Source organism: Patiria miniata, unplaced genomic scaffold (assembly GCF_015706575.1).
Source record: "Patiria miniata isolate m_02_andy unplaced genomic scaffold, ASM1570657v1 HiC_scaffold_7, whole genome shotgun sequence".
NCBI lineage: Eukaryota > Metazoa > Echinodermata > Asteroidea > Valvatida > Asterinidae > Patiria > Patiria miniata.
In genome coordinates, this window is record NW_024037074.1 from 32,994,470 (window position 1) to 33,011,311 (window position 16,842).

General features: G+C 41.1%; 1 protein-coding gene across 6 annotated transcripts in view; it reads left to right on the top strand.

Moving 5' to 3' along the window:
- The window catches only part of LOC119744245 (fibrillin-2-like), a 96,126-nt gene that overhangs the window by 62,578 nt on the left and 16,706 nt on the right, over nucleotides 1-16,842 (top strand). For 5 of the 6 annotated variants that reach the window (XM_038220091.1, XM_038220090.1, XM_038220092.1 and 2 more), the window contains 16 exons: nucleotides 1,070-1,234; nucleotides 3,052-3,222; nucleotides 4,538-4,663; nucleotides 5,753-5,884; nucleotides 7,215-7,379; nucleotides 8,530-8,598; nucleotides 9,262-9,384; nucleotides 10,430-10,558; nucleotides 11,255-11,383; nucleotides 11,835-11,966; nucleotides 12,462-12,587; nucleotides 13,447-13,572; nucleotides 14,146-14,271; nucleotides 15,129-15,275; nucleotides 15,766-15,960; nucleotides 16,583-16,708. In XM_038220091.1, the coding sequence (XP_038076019.1) occupies nucleotides 1,070-1,234; nucleotides 3,052-3,222; nucleotides 4,538-4,663; nucleotides 5,753-5,884; nucleotides 7,215-7,379; nucleotides 8,530-8,598; nucleotides 9,262-9,384; nucleotides 10,430-10,558; nucleotides 11,255-11,383; nucleotides 11,835-11,966; nucleotides 12,462-12,587; nucleotides 13,447-13,572; nucleotides 14,146-14,271; nucleotides 15,129-15,275; nucleotides 15,766-15,960; nucleotides 16,583-16,708 (2,187 nt within the window). The remainder of the gene's footprint in view (nucleotides 1-1,069; nucleotides 1,235-3,051; nucleotides 3,223-4,537; nucleotides 4,664-5,752; nucleotides 5,885-7,214; nucleotides 7,380-8,529; nucleotides 8,599-9,261; nucleotides 9,385-10,429; nucleotides 10,559-11,254; nucleotides 11,384-11,834; nucleotides 11,967-12,461; nucleotides 12,588-13,446; nucleotides 13,573-14,145; nucleotides 14,272-15,128; nucleotides 15,276-15,765; nucleotides 15,961-16,582; nucleotides 16,709-16,842) is intronic. The other variant, XM_038220095.1, reaches the window with a different exon arrangement.

Consider the following 16,842-nt stretch of genomic DNA (forward strand, 5'->3'; position numbering starts at 1 on the left):
CATTAACAATTAATGAAATACATTCAGGGAACTCGACAAAAATGGCCAACTCGTGAATAAGGCCCATAGACTCCATGCTTTAGCAATAGATGGTGCATCATTACCACTTGTTAGAGTTCTGTTTGAGTGACACACCGCATCCGAATATTGGTTAACACACTTGGTGCGATGTGTCCTTCCAAAGGAGCTCTTGAAAGTCGAAACAAAATGCCATCAAAAATTCATTTCCATAGGTATTTATTATGGTGTGCACGCATGATGTCCTGCACACTGGAGCTCTCTTTGAGTGTGCCACATAATGCTTTCTACCGTTCCAGCACCGAGTCCATAATAATGAATCCAGTGTGGTATTTTTGTTTTTAGTCACGGGAAGTGCGCTTGTAATTTCAGTGCAGATTTTTGTGGTATTAAAGGGCTCATGACATGAATTTGACTGGGAAACAAAATTTGTCCAACTTTCTACTCCTCTTAAATGTGTGAAAATTATTTGGCATTATTTTTTGGGTTAATCTTAGCGAAAAGTGCACTTCTTTAAACATTAATTTTTTTCCATGTTTTCCTGACAATGGAGGGCGCTTTGCTGTGATATCATTTCAGGGAGGCATAGTTCAGTTTAGGTGCCTTTTCTGTTCACATTGTGAAACCAAATTTTGCTCATTGAAAATCTTTGTACAAAAACTTTGCGCATTGGCCCACTGTCATGTACTGATTGTCTGAAGCAAAAATGAATCACCCAAGAAAAGAAAATGTACGACTGCACAAAATCTAAAATCTTGGCAACTTTTGGTGCTGAAATAGCTGTAACATTGAGGTTTCTGCCTGAAATGACATCACACTTTGCTCATGAATGTGGACATTTCCATCAGCATAAAAACAAAAAAATCACCAAAATACCCTTGAAAATGGCAAAATAACAATTGAAAATAAGGTTTAATGGGACACAAAGGTGCATTTCCTAGGATTGCATTAAAAGAATTGATTGATCATTTGCAAAGAATTTAGTGGTATTTAGCAGGGCCATGAATTGGGTCCAGGTGAGTTGATACATTTGGTGTTGTTCCTTTACCAGATGAGAGGCGCGGCCTGTGCTATGCCAACAGCCCTGACCGCGGTGACCTGGCCGGGTCGACTTGCACCACCATCCTAGGCCGTGACATCACCCACTACGAGTGCTGTTGCACCCTGGGAACTGGATGGGGCGATCCCTGCGAACCGTGTCCAGCTACAAACTCCAGTGAGTGTATAAGCGTGAAAGTTCATCTGTGTTGGTAGTTAGATATTATTTAGAGGTAAAGATTTGATCACAACTTTAGAATATTTTGTATCTGTAATTTTCGACCAACACTCCGGTCTTCATCAGCAGGATGACCTGGATGTTGTATCCTTGACCTTACGGACACATGATCCCAACACCACATCATAGACTCCTGGGAGTTTGTACCGTCCCCGTCCCGCACTGGATCAGAGCCTACAAACCTTCTACAAACCTTCTCTAAACTGGGACAGGGGGCGGTACAAACTCGCGGGAGTTTATGACGCGGTGTTGGGATCACTTGTCCATAAGGTCAAGGATACAACATCTTAGTCATCCTGCTGATGAAGACCGGAGTTTCTGTCGAAAATTACAGGTACGAAATATTCTAGTGTTTTGATCAAAAGTTTACCTCTAAATAATATCCAGTGAGTGTAATTGATCATCTATTTTGTTATTTGATTAATGATTTGTTTCCTATTTTTGTGAGCTTTTTTTTTTAAATGGCTAAAGTTATCTTCCTGTCAAGATGGTGAGTACGTTGCACATAGCAAGGATGCATTATGTTAGCAGTAAAGTTATATTAATATTAAAGTCAAAAGAAGGTTCAAATCTTCCAGATCAGTCTCGGCACATTTGTTCTGTAAACCCACGGTGAATCTCCCACGTTTGTTTATGGTGTAGATTGAGGATTTTCTTTATTTCCTCTTCCCTTTTCCTTTGTTTGTACTTACACATTTTCGCAACAGCTCTCATTGGTTTTGTACCCGTATTCGAATCGAGGTCGTCCTCGATTCGGTTTCTGTCCTCGATTCACCGATGGTGTTGCACGTGTGCATCTGCAATTTACACCATAAACAAATGCACAGTATTGGCTAAAGGAAAACAAATGTTGCAACCTGACACCACTTCCGCGATTGTGTACAAAGTCTATGGAGAGTCAAGAAAAATTTTCAAGAAAGTATTTCGTAACAAAATTGGAAACGTTTCTTAGTCCCAGAGTCATGTCTTAATTATCATCATTTTTACAATGAATAACTTCATTGAGATGATATATGATGAAAAAAAGTGGCGTCAGGTTGCAACACTTTTTCTGGCTAAAGTTTGTAAAGTTTGTCAAGAGCCAATGTGGCCCATCTGGCCAGCATTTTATTTTATCTCCGGTTTCAGTAGCTTGAAACAACTGAGAATATGTCTGTTCTCCCTGGACGGGATGCTAGTCCATTGCATGTTACTCCCAGCTAATGCCGATACCCATTTATACTCCTGGGTGGAGAGAGGCAAGTGGGGGTGAAGTGCTTACCCAAGGACACAACATATGGCCAGCAGCTGGCTTCGAACCCCTGACACTCTGATCATGAGTCACAAACCCTGACCACTAGTTTGTGCCAGGTGTAATTCCAAGTAACCATCATAGAGTTATCAATTTGTACATTTATCACTTAACACCACCGATGACTCTGTGCTGTATTGAAAGAGAATCAAAGTTTTTTTAAAGTTATTTGGAATACATTTTGAAAATTGACAAAAAGATGACTAGTAGTCTTTATCAATCAGCAGTAGTGTATAGTTATGCATTAACGTTTATTCAAGAGACTTTCCATTTCATTTTTTTGATTTGTTCGTCAGTCAGCCATCTTTCCTTCGTTAACTCTTTGCTTATGCTGAGTCAATATATCGTCTCAAACTTTGAAACAGGCTAGAGACGACTCAACTAATATATCAAAGTTTAATTACCACAATTCATTCAGTTCACAAAGAGTCTAAATCTAGCTATTTTCCCTTTTTCAAATCTGCAGCTGAAGGACAACTGCTGTGCCCCACCGGTCCCGGCTTCAAACCCGTTCCCAAGCCTGACGGACCGGACGGTCCCGATGGCCCTGGAGGTCCTGACGGTCCAGATGGCCCAGGGGCTACTGTCAGCCCAGGAGGTCCCGATGGTCCTATAATTCCCCCTGATTTATCCGATGGTAAGCAGCTTTAGACTGTTTTTTTTTTAATTCATTTAATCATGAGAGTTTTAATCAAGCCATCTCAAGTCTTAAGCTGTTCAGATGAATCGTGGGGATGACACAGTTCCTTGCAACTTTTCATCACATTTTTAATAGCTTGTGACCTGTCTTAGGATTTGGCTTGAGGTTGACTCGTGAAATTAGGTTGCATGATTAAATTTTGTCATTGGAGTTGATATTTCAAGGGGAAAAGGTTGCCAAAGGTATGGGAGGCCCATAGGCTGACTAGGATGGGGAAAGTGAGTTGTCATTTGCAGTGTTCGAGACCTGGAAGTCCGAGACTGAGTCCAGGAGGTCCGAGACCGAGACCAATAAGGTTCGAGACCAAAACAGAAACCTGATGGTCCGAGACTGAGTCCTCGCTCTTTTTCTACATGTTAGTCACGCAGCCGTCGATTCCGATCCCATCCCGGATCGTCGCGAACACCAACGACTGCACGCATGAAGCGATGCATAATAATCATTACGACCAGTATGTGGTATCAAAGTTTTTTCGTTTTGTATTGATATTTTCGAGGTCTTGACCGAGACCAGGAAAAATATCGAGACCACACATATCCAAGACTGAGACTGAGACAGAGACCATTGGGTCTCGAGACCGAGACCACCAAAAACTGGTCTCGAGACCACCGAAAACTGACCTTGAGGCCGGTCTCAAATCCCTGCACAATTCGGGAGATTCACAATGCAGTGCGCCACCAAGAGTTTGCCACAGAGAGTTCATTTTTCCCCATGCATTGTGGGAGATGGTCGACAAATTTGCATCGCGGGACATTTGAAATTGGTTGTTTTTCCGGTCAATTATTTCTTAAGCGTATGATTTATAATCTGTTTGCCCCCTTTCTTTTCATTTTATCAATATGGTGTTTTTTGTAAGGTGGCAGAATGCTATGCCCCAATCTATGACAAAGTAGCTCAAGTTGTCTACTGACACTCATTTAAATGGGCCATGTTTTGTCAACCGTAAACTTAAAAAAAATGGATCTGCGGCAAACTCTTGGTGGCGCACTACTCTGTGAATCGCCCGAATTGTTTTGTGTGGTATTAGCTCAGGGCAAGCAGGCAGATACGGTCACACTTCATTGCTCTCCACAGTGCTGTTTTCTTGTGCAGTGTCTCTCTGTGTGACACAATTACTTCATATCCCTTCATCTGAAACTAAATTTCAGGGTTCTAAAGGGTTTCGCATATTACTCAGAATACTGACTTACCACTCGGAGGGTTAATCTTACTATTTTAAGTCTCCCAGCATTTTCTCCTGTTTGGTTTTCAGATATCGACGAGTGTATGATCTTCTCGTTCCTGTGCGGTGGAGGACGGTGCGTCAACACCCTAGGAAGCTACGTGTGTGTCTGTCCCCTGGGCTACACTCTGGACGAGGACACCAGATCCTGCAGGGGTGAGTGGAAATGAACAGGCTAAGCTCATACGGTGCATAGTTGCCACTTCTTTGGTGATGAGAAATGTCGCCTCCTGTTGAAACATTTGCATTTAACAGTACCAATTTAAAACAAGTTCTACTTTTATCCTGATTTTGTCCTTCAAAGTCCTACTTTTGTCTTATATTTTTGAAAATTTTGATCCTTCTGTTCTACTTTTTCACCTGGGTCTGCTTGAAAGCCTGCTTTAGGCATTCATTGTACAGTGTAGAGATTTTCTGTATTAACCCTAACTCCCCAGCATAATTTACTAGGAATCGTACCCATTCAGGCAAATTCCACCACCCACATGGGAAATCGTACACACACACTGCTGGACTTAGTTTCTGGCGGTATGCCAAACCCAATGTAAAAGACCAGCTGTTTAGGGGTACTGTACCTATCCCAACAGATTTAAACAAAACCTGCTGTTGAACTTTGATGGGTTGAGTTCGGTTAGGGTTAATTATGATCATAATTAGATTCAGTTCAGTTCATTTCAAATTGTATGCGTATCATTTGCTCATGGTGTCGTGATCTTGCACAATTTTGTAAAAACAAATTCTTAATTTATCTTGTTTTTACGAAGTCAATTAAATGAGACAAACTGCGTGAATCACTGTCATAAATGAAGTGACTTTGAAGGTTTAGTTTCAGTACGTGCTTATTTATCTGCAAGCAAAGTTGAATCCTTGATCCTGATTAGTCCATCCATGGCAACAACAGCGTGGTATTATCCCGTATATTACAGCCCATATTGCATTCCACGTATCACGCTTTTCTAAGATGTGTATGCCATTTCTGCACGCACATCTTGCAAAGTTTGTGTGCAGTTTGCGTCAAGTTTTGCTTGAAGATAAATTTGTTATCCCGATCGCACTCGTGCAACACGGGAAATGTAGTGTGTCCGTGTTCCATATGCCACTTGGTGTTCAGCCTCGTGGCAAATGGGACACAGACAAACTACGTTATTCCGTGTCCAACTCACATTTGTGGGATAACTAAAAATATTTTTTACTGTGATTTTATTTTATGTCTGTTGTTATGTTATTTGATGTCTTCCCTTTCAGACATCAATGAGTGTGAACTGAGCCCCTACATCTGCGGCGCAGGTACCTGCATGAATACCATTGGGAACTATACCTGTATGTGCCCGCCCGGATTCATGCTGATGGATATGTTCAATGGACGCAATTGCATGGGTGAGTACCACACGTTCGGCCCCCCAAATCTCATTTTGAAGCTTCTTTTGGAGCGCTGTGGTCCGATGGGTACGGTGTCTCACGTGCCATGGTACGTGAGTTCGAACCCTGACAGGGAAACATGGTGCTTGTGTTCTTGGGCAAGACACTTTACTACAATTGCCTGTCTCCTCCCAGGAGTATAAATGGGTACCTGTGAGGGTAGAGACCTGTGATCTCGAGCTGCTGCAGAAAAATTGTCTCATTCCTGATGAACAGGGATAATAATTGTAAAGCGCTTTGAAACCTCTAAAATATAAAGCGCTATATAAGCGGCACATGATTATTATTAGTATCAGTATATTATTGAAATATTGTTTATTTCTAACAATGTTCAACTGTTCAGCAGTTACTTTTAACTAAAAAATGAGTAAGTACACACAAATAATCTATTTGTCTGTGTGAGTGCCTCTGACAACACGCGTTTTTAGCCGAATTCTACTACAGCTTAACAATTGGATGATGTTGAATAATTTATTTCTTAAATCACTGTGCAAACTATGTAATACGTTTTATCAAGATCAACATCCAATTTGTGGGAGGGGGATTTGATTATAACTTTTGTTATGCACACTGTTGAATAAGGGAATAAATGTGTGCTCGAGAGGTTTTTATCACTCTGTTTAAGACCACTTAGAGTCTGGGTGCTGATAATTACCCGAGTCGGTTCGGGTAATTATCAGCACCCAGACTCTAAGCGGTCTTAAACAGAGTGATAAATACCGACCGAGCACATATTTATTCCCATTCATAAATACCTTTTCGGTTAAAAAATATCAAATAATTCGTTCAAAAAATCCCAATTTTGTTCAACAAGTTCACTTCATGCTTTGAAACATCCCTCTGGCAAATTAATGGAGTGTTCAGCTGGCGAGTAAGATGTAAACAACCCTTTTATGGCGATTGACGCGCGCGTGGCATGATCTGCGCGATGTCGCGCAGAACGCACCTGGGGCGTTGCATTTGGAATTTTGAACTATAAAATTCTGACTCACTGGTAGTGTTGCGCATGCCTACGTGAGGATTGTGAACGTTCAACCAATGAAACGGTAAGAGGCACTGGATTTTTAGGAGTCCACATTTTATTGTGACACTGGAAAAGTGTTTAAGACCAGCTAGCCATGTCTTTATCATCCGTTTAAGACCGGCCACGTGACGGGCTCTTGACTGTCTGAGGTATTTATGAATTGTCCATAATGTACCTCTGACACCATGGACCTACCCTGGATGAAATAGCGCTCTAGTGATTAAATACAGTTCTATGATTACTTTCTGAATGGCTTTTTTGCAGACATGCGTCAGTTGCCCTGCTACCATGATTACAATGACACTGCCCAGCCTCAGTGCAGTTCCTCCTACGGCATGAACCTGACCCAGAAGATGTGCTGCTGCAGCGGGCTGCAGGGAGCAGCCTGGGGGGTCTCGCCTTGCTCCAAATGCCCAGATATGTTCACAGGTAAGTCCTACCCGATGGGTAGATCCTTGTGAAGTGACCACTTGCCAATCACTAGTCATCCAGTCTCAAGTCAAGTCAGAAGCTAAACAAATATATTTTGACAGAGGAATTTTGTGAGGACCAATTCACTTTGAATTTTAAACATTGCATATTTATAATTTAGCATCGGAAATCTGATTTTTATACCTGGCTCAGTGTGACAAATTTCGCTGATTCAAGCATTTTGATTTCAAAAAGACATTATTGCTTTGTTTTGTTGTTTTTCTGTTTCTGTTAAGCACTTTTCACCGAACAGGTTTTACAGTTCTGATCTGCATTTTAATGAAACATGGATTTTCATAATTTGGTTATGGAAAAGTCATAGAAAAGACATGGAAGTTTATTGTCCTAAAGGTGTAGGAACCCTGGTATTCATCCCCTGGTACTTTTGACTTGTGGTTCAACTTGTAATTAGCTTGTGATTCACCGGATTCACTGTATCTTTGGGCCCGCTCCTTCAGAAAATTGTGAGATTCAGAGGCTTTTTTCAGCATTCTTGGGCATATTTTAAGAGAATTTAGAGACTGTTTATCCCCTTGGATGTGTAGCTAATATGAAGATTGTATTTCAAGCCAGTGTGTTGGCGCAATCACATAGGTGAGGGAGCGTTATGCCAGCAAGTGAAAGCTCTTTTTTAGTTTAACGTCACTTTCTACTGGTCATTTCATATTATTATTGAGTTCTCCAGACTCATGAAATGTTGAGATTGGAGAACATATAAAACTGGGAACTCATTTGAGGCAATGTAAGAAGTTCCTGGATGTCTGTCCTTCATGCAGAAGTCTTTTAATCAACCCAAAACACAGTCAGTGGCGCACCCAGGATTTGGCTTTGGGGAGGGGGCTCACAATTTTTTTTTTTCAAATGTTTGTGAATTTTTGGCCGCAGAACAATATTGGGTTTTTTTTTGGGGGGGGGGGGAGACGATTATGATGTATGTGGCGCCACTTACACCCCTATTATACTACTCAAAAATAGGCCACATACATAACACCAAGGTCAAATCGTGGGACTAAAATAATAAAATACAGTGGGTGCGCCACTGAACACAGTATTTATGATGCACATATATGATGGAAAGACGTGACATTCTTGTGTTTATTTTGAACAGAGGAGTTCCGTATCATGTGTGGCATTGCACCTGGATTCTTCATCGATCCATTCACTGGACTTCCAAAAGGTGAGATGATATTACAGTGAAACTTTTAGGGCGTAAAGTCTTCATCGGATGATGTAGGCCTATCTGGGCACGCTATCTCTTCCATCAGGAAGGCCAATTCAATGGCTAAAGCACTGTGCTAGCTATTGTTTAGATAATCCGTCACAAGGCAGCTTTGTACAATAGCAGTTACAATGGTTTCTCCATTGAAGGGGGCCCTGTGAGTGTACAGTGATCACATGCCCGGATTCAGAGGTACTTATGTAATACCAATACTTAAAAACTTTTGTTGATTCCTTTTTCCCGCTGCTTCTTGTGCCCCTAGTCACAGATATTTTGCGTCACTTGTGCTTCAGTCAACCTTTGTTGTTAATGTTAACTCCCAAAAAAGTCAGTTCAATTTCATAAAAATTGTCACCCTGATTACATTAAACGAGCGACAAACTGTGGTGGACTTTCGTTGGTTTCGGGTTTCGTTTCTCGAAATTTCTGTTTGAAACTTACAGCAGTAAGATGGAAACGTTTGAGAAGCGGGCCTTAAAGAGTATCATAATCATCAGCATGTTCGGGGGGCAACCGTGAATACACGTCGAGTGCTTTACCTTGTAATAAGGCGCTTAGGTTTATGGCCCAGTCATCGTGATTCTATATTTTCTTTTTCTTCATTCCTTTTAATGTTTTTAGATATCAATGAGTGTGAGGTGTCCGACCTGTGTCTGAACGGAGCTTGTATTAACCTGGAGGGGACGTTCAGATGCGATTGTCGACTTGGCTATCGGTACGATCCCATCAAGTACCAATGTGTTGGTAAGTACAGATCAAAATGGAATTAATTTTTTTTACTTTGGGCTTCGGTTAATAAAGTTTTTTAGAAGTGCGATATTTTCAAAGGATTACACTTGAAGGTTTAGCAAATATTGTGTTGGTTTGAATACAAAGTAACTGCATGTGGACATATGTTGCCAACTCTTGTCCAAAAATATATCATGGTTTCTATTGCAATATAATGCACACAAAAATTGATGTGAACATTTCTCATTGGAAAAAAAAAATAGGAAGTACTTTTTTAGCCTTTTAGCATTTCAGATTCCGGGCATGATATTGCGTATGTCATCTAGAAAAGATTTCCTTGTGGAATCTTGAAGTACAACACGGCTTTTAAATGATTTCAGAGTTTAGGTCAGTTTATGCTTCACACGTGTGTGATCTGATACACCGTGCCCTCTGGAGACATGCACACAGTAGGGAATAAAAGATTGTATACGTCTCCACAGGGCAATTTCTATAGATGAATACATCTCCACAAGGTTTTCACGAAATAGATATATGGATTTTACTCACAAACTAGGAATTTTCAAGGTATGTTGACCTGTCGCAAATGCTAGAGTTCTGGAAAAGGGATATTAAGTCCGAATTTCAGCCAAGGAAATTAATTCTGGTTAAAATAAGAGCATTTTGAAACTGGACTTTCAAACTCAAAAACTTAAGTACACGAGAACAAAGAAATGTCTCCACAAGGATACAAATTTCAGTATGTGTGAATGCGAAGTAAACTTGATGTCAAAGACGTATTCCAGTGGAATTTGCAGGAGTTGGAATGTGTTCAACTTTTGCAAATTTGAAGCGCAACTTACTTGTCGTGAAGTTACAATTTTGCATTCGCGTTTGCTTTTGCGCAGAGTAAAACCATCCTTATTTTCATCTGTGGTCATCTGAAAGTACTTGATTAGATCTGTAATTGTTGGGGAAAAATGTGCTCGTAGCATTGTTATGCGTTTAAATTTCTCTTGTTTTGTTTCCCCTCCAATCTGTTGCCATACATATTACTCAATTGACTTTTTTTCCCTTTAAGATATTGACGAATGCAATGAGGGCATGTCCTTCTGTCGAAGCAATGCCATCTGCAGGAACACCATCGGCAGCCACGTGTGTGAGTGCAGGGCAGGCTACACTTTAGCCTCCAACAACGTGGCATGCATCAGTGAGTACCGAACGCTGTTATTTTGTTTTTCCAAATTAATACAACAACTGTGGAACATATTCGTTGGATTTCATTCCACTTCGTTTTGTCTACCTTATCCCCCAACCTGGTCATTATGGCAGTGAAGACTCGCTCCTCACACTGTTATTCCCATTTATAAATTGGAGCTGAAATTTCGTTTACATATTCCTTGTGTCCAGAATTACAGAGATGCTCGGTTTAGAAAAAGTAAATATGTCTGCGGGCAAAGCGTTTGCAGAAAATAAATCGCAGATTGATCCATGCTTTCGTTGTAAACATCCACAGTACTACAGTACAAGCATGTCGTTTGGCAACTTCCTTATGAGCACGTAGCCACACATAGCACCTATGTTGCGTACGCGTGCGTTATTCTTCGCACGCTGTGGGTGAGCACATGTGTACTGCTGTATTGTTATAAGCTACCGTAGGACTGTTGTAAATTTGGCCAATCATTTGGCTTAAATGATGCTGGATCAGGGGCCATTTATTCCCTTGTTCTTGAAGCTGGTCTTTATATCACAAATTAATACACCCCCACGTGATCGAGTCTCGACCAATCAGAAGCTATCTACTCTCCAAGGTATTTATTAATCATTAATAACAAGAACAAATTCCATTAACCTGACTTACTTTTGATCATAATCTCGTTCACTTGTTGATTGTTATTTTCAACAGACATCAATGAGTGCCAGGACTCTCCAAACATCTGCGGACGGAACGGCCGCTGCGTGGACACCATGGGATCCTATCGCTGCGATTGTAACATCGGCTTCGCTGCTTCGTTTGACGGCAAGTCATGCGACGGTGAGTGGAAGAGAATTTATGTTGTTTTTCAATCACCTAATAAAGCACACTTTTTTTGGTATAATATGCAAGTGTTTATTAACGTGGTGCAGAGAATGCACTGCAGCATTAATACCCCTGCTCATCGGGCCTATGATTCCAGCTCAGTGGAAAAACTCTACATTTTGAGAAAACAGAAAAAAGAATGTGCACACTTTTGGGGGGTCTTGTATTTGGGCACGCTATCTTGAAACCACCTCCAATGGTAGTTTGTTCCAAACAACACCATTTCAAGCAGAAAAGTTCACAGGGTATTTGATACCATTCCTATCTTCAGTAGGTATCTCTCATCAAATTGGTATTTTTCAAGGTAATTGTAAATGATCCTACATGGCTTTAGGCAACAGTTTTCTTTTAGCTCATAATCGTGTAAATTGAAAATGATATTTCTGGTATCGGTTGTTTGTTCTAGATATTGACGAGTGTCAACAGCGTATTGGCAACATTGGAGTGTGCGGCAACGGCACCTGTCGTAACACGTTCGGCTCCTATGAGTGCGAGTGCTTCGGTGGCTACGAGCTGGGACAGAATAAGGACTGCGTCGGTGAGAGAAAATCTTTCAATTAATTTTTTTTTCTTTTCTCAAACTCAATAAGTTTGAGCATTCTCTTCAGCATAAATTTGAGTGATCCTTTCTTATTCTTTGATTTGATAAATGCGTATTCCTGGAAATATTCATGAGGATTTCCTCATCGGTGCAAGAATTTTAGAAATGATATGATTACCATAATTTCTTATCAAATTCCAAAGTAATCTGTATGGGCTCCGTGCACAAGTACCACATCAAAAGTAGGGAAGGGATAGTTAGGCGAAGACAATGTGGATTTGTGCACATTCATATGCACCAATAATGCACTTAAAACATGATGTACCTTTGTACAAAATTAATTCAAGACGGCTATCAATTAGTCATATTTAAAATAAAAAAAATTGAAACTATTTATTTTTTGGGAGCGCAGGAGAAGCGTCATGTGATAAATGCCCACTGCATAAATTAGGACATTTTCTTGTTGTAAAACATATTTGTTTCCACCCCTAGATATCAATGAGTGTATCACCGGTGTTGGGGCGTGTTTCAACGGCCGGTGTGTCAACATCCCTGGGGGTTTCTACTGCGATTGCTACACTGGATTTGAGCCGTCTTTCACCGGCGAGACCTGCGAAGGTTTGCAAACCTAATGTTATTACCCCCGTCCTTTTTTACAATATCTCCCCCCCCCTTTTGTTCTCTCATTTATTAAGTGGAGGCTTATATTCCCATTTCAAAGATACATTATGATCAGCAGTTTTTTATTTTCATTTTTTTTTTTGGGGGGGGGGAAGATTTTTGTAAAAGACAATTTGCATGAACTGTGGTCAAGTAAAATGGTTATACCTCTGTCTTGAATACTGTATTTTCATTGGCCTACAACGATTATGTGTTGAGTGTATAAAAAGTCATGGCACACTCCCTGTGGGATATCATGTACGTGATATCCCACAGGGAGTGTGCTCTGACTCTGTATGTACGTACGGTACTTACGGTGTGAAAAACTTATATCGTTGGTACCCACGCTATTTTCACCATGTTTTCACACATGAGTGGGAGTAGCAAACTAGCAGACAATCAGCTGTTTCGAGCAGGCGACATGCATGTGAGTTGGCGTTTGATTGTCATGATTGTTGTGTTTACTGCTGTTTGTTTTCGTGATTTTTACATCAAAACCCAAAGAATCCAAGACATTCGCCTCGGCTGCTATGCGCCCCTCGGGTGTTCAAAACGCCATATCCCACATCACAGCGGTCAACAATTGTTAAATAGTACACAGTCAATTTTCATTTGTCACCTCAAGAGTGCAAAATTCCTTTGTTACAGTACAAAATTAAACCGAGCAAATCTATATTCTTTGGAAATATGTGGTAAACAGCTTGAAGATGTCCTACCAACTTTTCACCATCTGGCGTAAGATGAGAGCATGCTGGTTGTAACCATCCTCAACTTTATTGGATTTTTCTCATTACACTATGTTTTTTCCCTCTATTAGACATTAACGAGTGCGTGAAGCAGCCGTTCCTGTGCCCCGGCGGCCGATGCCAGAATCTGATTGGCTCCTTCCAGTGTGTCTGTAACGACGGTTATCTCTTGGCACCCAACGGACAAGAATGCCTGGGTAAGCTCTTTAAATCTGGGGAGCAAAATTGAGAAGCCAGTACTCGGGTGGAACCCCGCTCGCAGGCATGTCGCACACGTTTATCAATCAAGGCACGCATGCATTTGGGTTACCCTGTGGACCGATTCTCTTAGCTCCATTCCCATGATGCCTTGACCAATTACAGCCTAGATTGATGTACAGGTTGAGTAAAAAAGAAAATGACGGATTAAAAAAGCGTATTTTTTAAAAATATGTAGCTCACTTCATTTCATAAAGTGCATATTATTGACTAGTAACTATGAATATTTTGATTTATGAACATTTTGGAAACTCACGTTTTTTGTTTTTTGTTTATTTTTATTTTCAAGTTATCAATAAAAAAGTTGAGCTTTCCTATGTGAAAAGAGTACGTAGGAATTAACCCCTCTCCTAAGAAACACCGAACCCAGTACCTACCAGTTTTGGCTAGATATCGTAATAAATGGCTGGCTTGGCTGAATTTAGTACGATTGTAGTCAGTATGTACATTTGACAAAATCATTTTTGCGACTGACCAGCATATTGTTGTCCTTGTCGTGGTGTGTGCTGCAGATATTGATGAGTGCGCCACCTTGACCAACCCTTGCCTGGACGGCATCTGCAGGAACACCCAGGGAAGTTTCATCTGTGAGTGCCAGCCTGGCTACATGCCCACCAGCGACGGTTTGACATGTCTGGGTGAGTATGTAGTACCATCCAACCCTTGAAATAAAGGAGAGGTTTCGCATCCATATGGATGTGCGATCTGATACACCGTTCCCTCTGGAGACGTGCACACAATAGGGAACAATTTCTATAGATGAATATGTCTCCACAGGGTTTTCACGAAATAGATATATGGATTTTACTCAAAAACTAGGAATTTCCAAGGTGGGTTGATCCGTCGCAAATGGAAGAGTTTTAGAAAAGGGATAATAAGTCCAAATTTCAGCCAAGGAAATTAATTCTGGTTAAAATACGAGCACTTTGAAACTTCACTTTCAAACTTGAAAACTTTACTACACGAGAACAAAGAAATGTCTCGATAAAGATACAAATTTCAGTATGTGTGAACGCATACGTTCAGCTATCCGGAATCATTGTCGACTATTCCGGTGTGTTGACTGAAAGTATACGCATATGCATACACTGAGTTATCAGAACCGTTACCAATAAAAGCAATAATCCAAAATGGCAGCCTCTTATGGAAGATAGGTATCTGCGGCTCATCCCGCTGCAAAATGCAGACAAATGCCGCATGTTTGTGTAAACATTTCATCCACTTTCAGTCAAATCAGCTTTAAATAACAATCTAAAGAGGGAAAAATTGCCAAATCTGAGCATATTGTTGGGAAAAAATATTTTTCAAAATAAAGTGCTCTAGAAGTTGTATAATTCTGAGTATTAAATTTACTTTTTCAAGCTCAAAAACGGACCTTAGATTGTCCGCCAGAAATGACTAGACTGCTGTAAGGACCTTTTAGTACTGAACCAACAATATATGTATCAGTGTTTTTAATTTTGATTTGCCCTTCTTTTGCCCTCCTCCATTGTAGACATGCGTGAATTGTCCTGCTTCACCGGCTTTGAGCGAGGCCAGTGCATCGACCCGCTGATGGGCAATCACACCCTGACGGCTTGCTGCTGCAGTATGGGCTTCGGCTGGGGTAATCCCTGCGAGATCTGCCCTCTACCTCAGTCTGGTAAGACCACGGGGGAATTTGAACGTATCACTACGGTTTCTCCAGACAAGGGGGTGGGGGGGGGGGGGGAAGGGGTGACAGCCCCATTTTACTATGAACATCTTTATCACTTAGAATTCATTAAGATACCGGTTTGCCGTGACTTTTTTTGAATGCTTTATTTCAGGGATTTTTCAATCGCGTTAGGAGAGATCGGTAATCGGTGAAATGCCCCATAGACACTATATTTGTTGAGCAGTCATTAAAAATCATAAGTCATTAAAAATATGTTAAAATTCCTTGTAGGATTAGTCCTACATGTATAAGCCCATGGTAAATATCATAATTACTAAATTTATTACTTAAATCATAAAAACTATTGAGCTTGCATCCCTTGTAACACCCGACCTTCAGCCGTTCAGAACACAGGGTGCAGACAAACTGCATTCTTCCTTGCTCCTCCTACGTACACACTCACACAAATAAACTTGTATCTTTTCCCATTTGCCAGGGGCCTACGCGGACTTGTGCAAGAAGGGCCCTGGCTACGCCCCGGTCATCTTCCCGGACATCTTTGAGGATATCAACGAGTGCAAGCAGTTCCCCGACATCTGCAGCAACGGCTACTGCGTCAACATGGATGGCTCCTTCCGCTGCGAGTGTGACCTGGGTTTCGTCTTGGATGCGACCGGCCACGCCTGCATTGGTAAGAATCGTCGACATGGAGAAGTTTTAATCAATGACCATAATAATAATGATGTGAGAGGTCGTCTTGAGCCGATGCCTTCTCGGGAACCTCTGATGGTCACCTTCCATGCATCCCGGTCCAGCATCAGCGTCCTCAGCTCAGCGGTATCTTGTTGCGCTGCGTCCCTCTTCAGTTGGTCGACGTACGAGAGTCCCCTCCTGCTCCTGCATGACTATGCAGAAGCTATTGCATGATTCAAGGCCTATCTTGGGCCTTCTCACTGTAATTAGTGTACAAACATTACTTGTCAAATGAAAGTCAAATGTCGTCCCCAAATCTGCCCCTCTGGCTCCCTGCTCTTTAATTAAAGATACGGGCAACTATAACCAGCAACCCGACCTATCTCAGTAGACTGGTCCCAAGCAGTTTTTTAACCTCATTATAGATAATAAAATTATAGATAAATTAAATTGTATGATTAAAACTTAGTGATAATATTTCAATGTGCTGATTTCATTTAAACAAACCTAAAACTTGATTGAAGAGCGTTGTTGTAAAATGATCATTTTATGAGATCTGTGTCGTTGTTTTGTTCCACCACTTTGAATATTTCAATGTTTTTCCCGTTATTTGTGTTTAGACGTGGACGAATGCGACAACACACTGAGTGCCTGCGGTTACAATTCCACCTGCGTCAACACGGCCGGTTCCTACGAGTGCATATGCGGTGAAGGATTCCAGCAGGGACGCAACGGAAAATGCCACGGTAAGAACGGAATGGGAATCATGGAGGGTCGTTTTGCGAAAAAAACTATTTCATGTTACGGTACATTAACAGTGGCGACAGAATGTGTCTAGTTCTGCCGCATTACGAAGTGACATCATCACATAGTGGTGCAG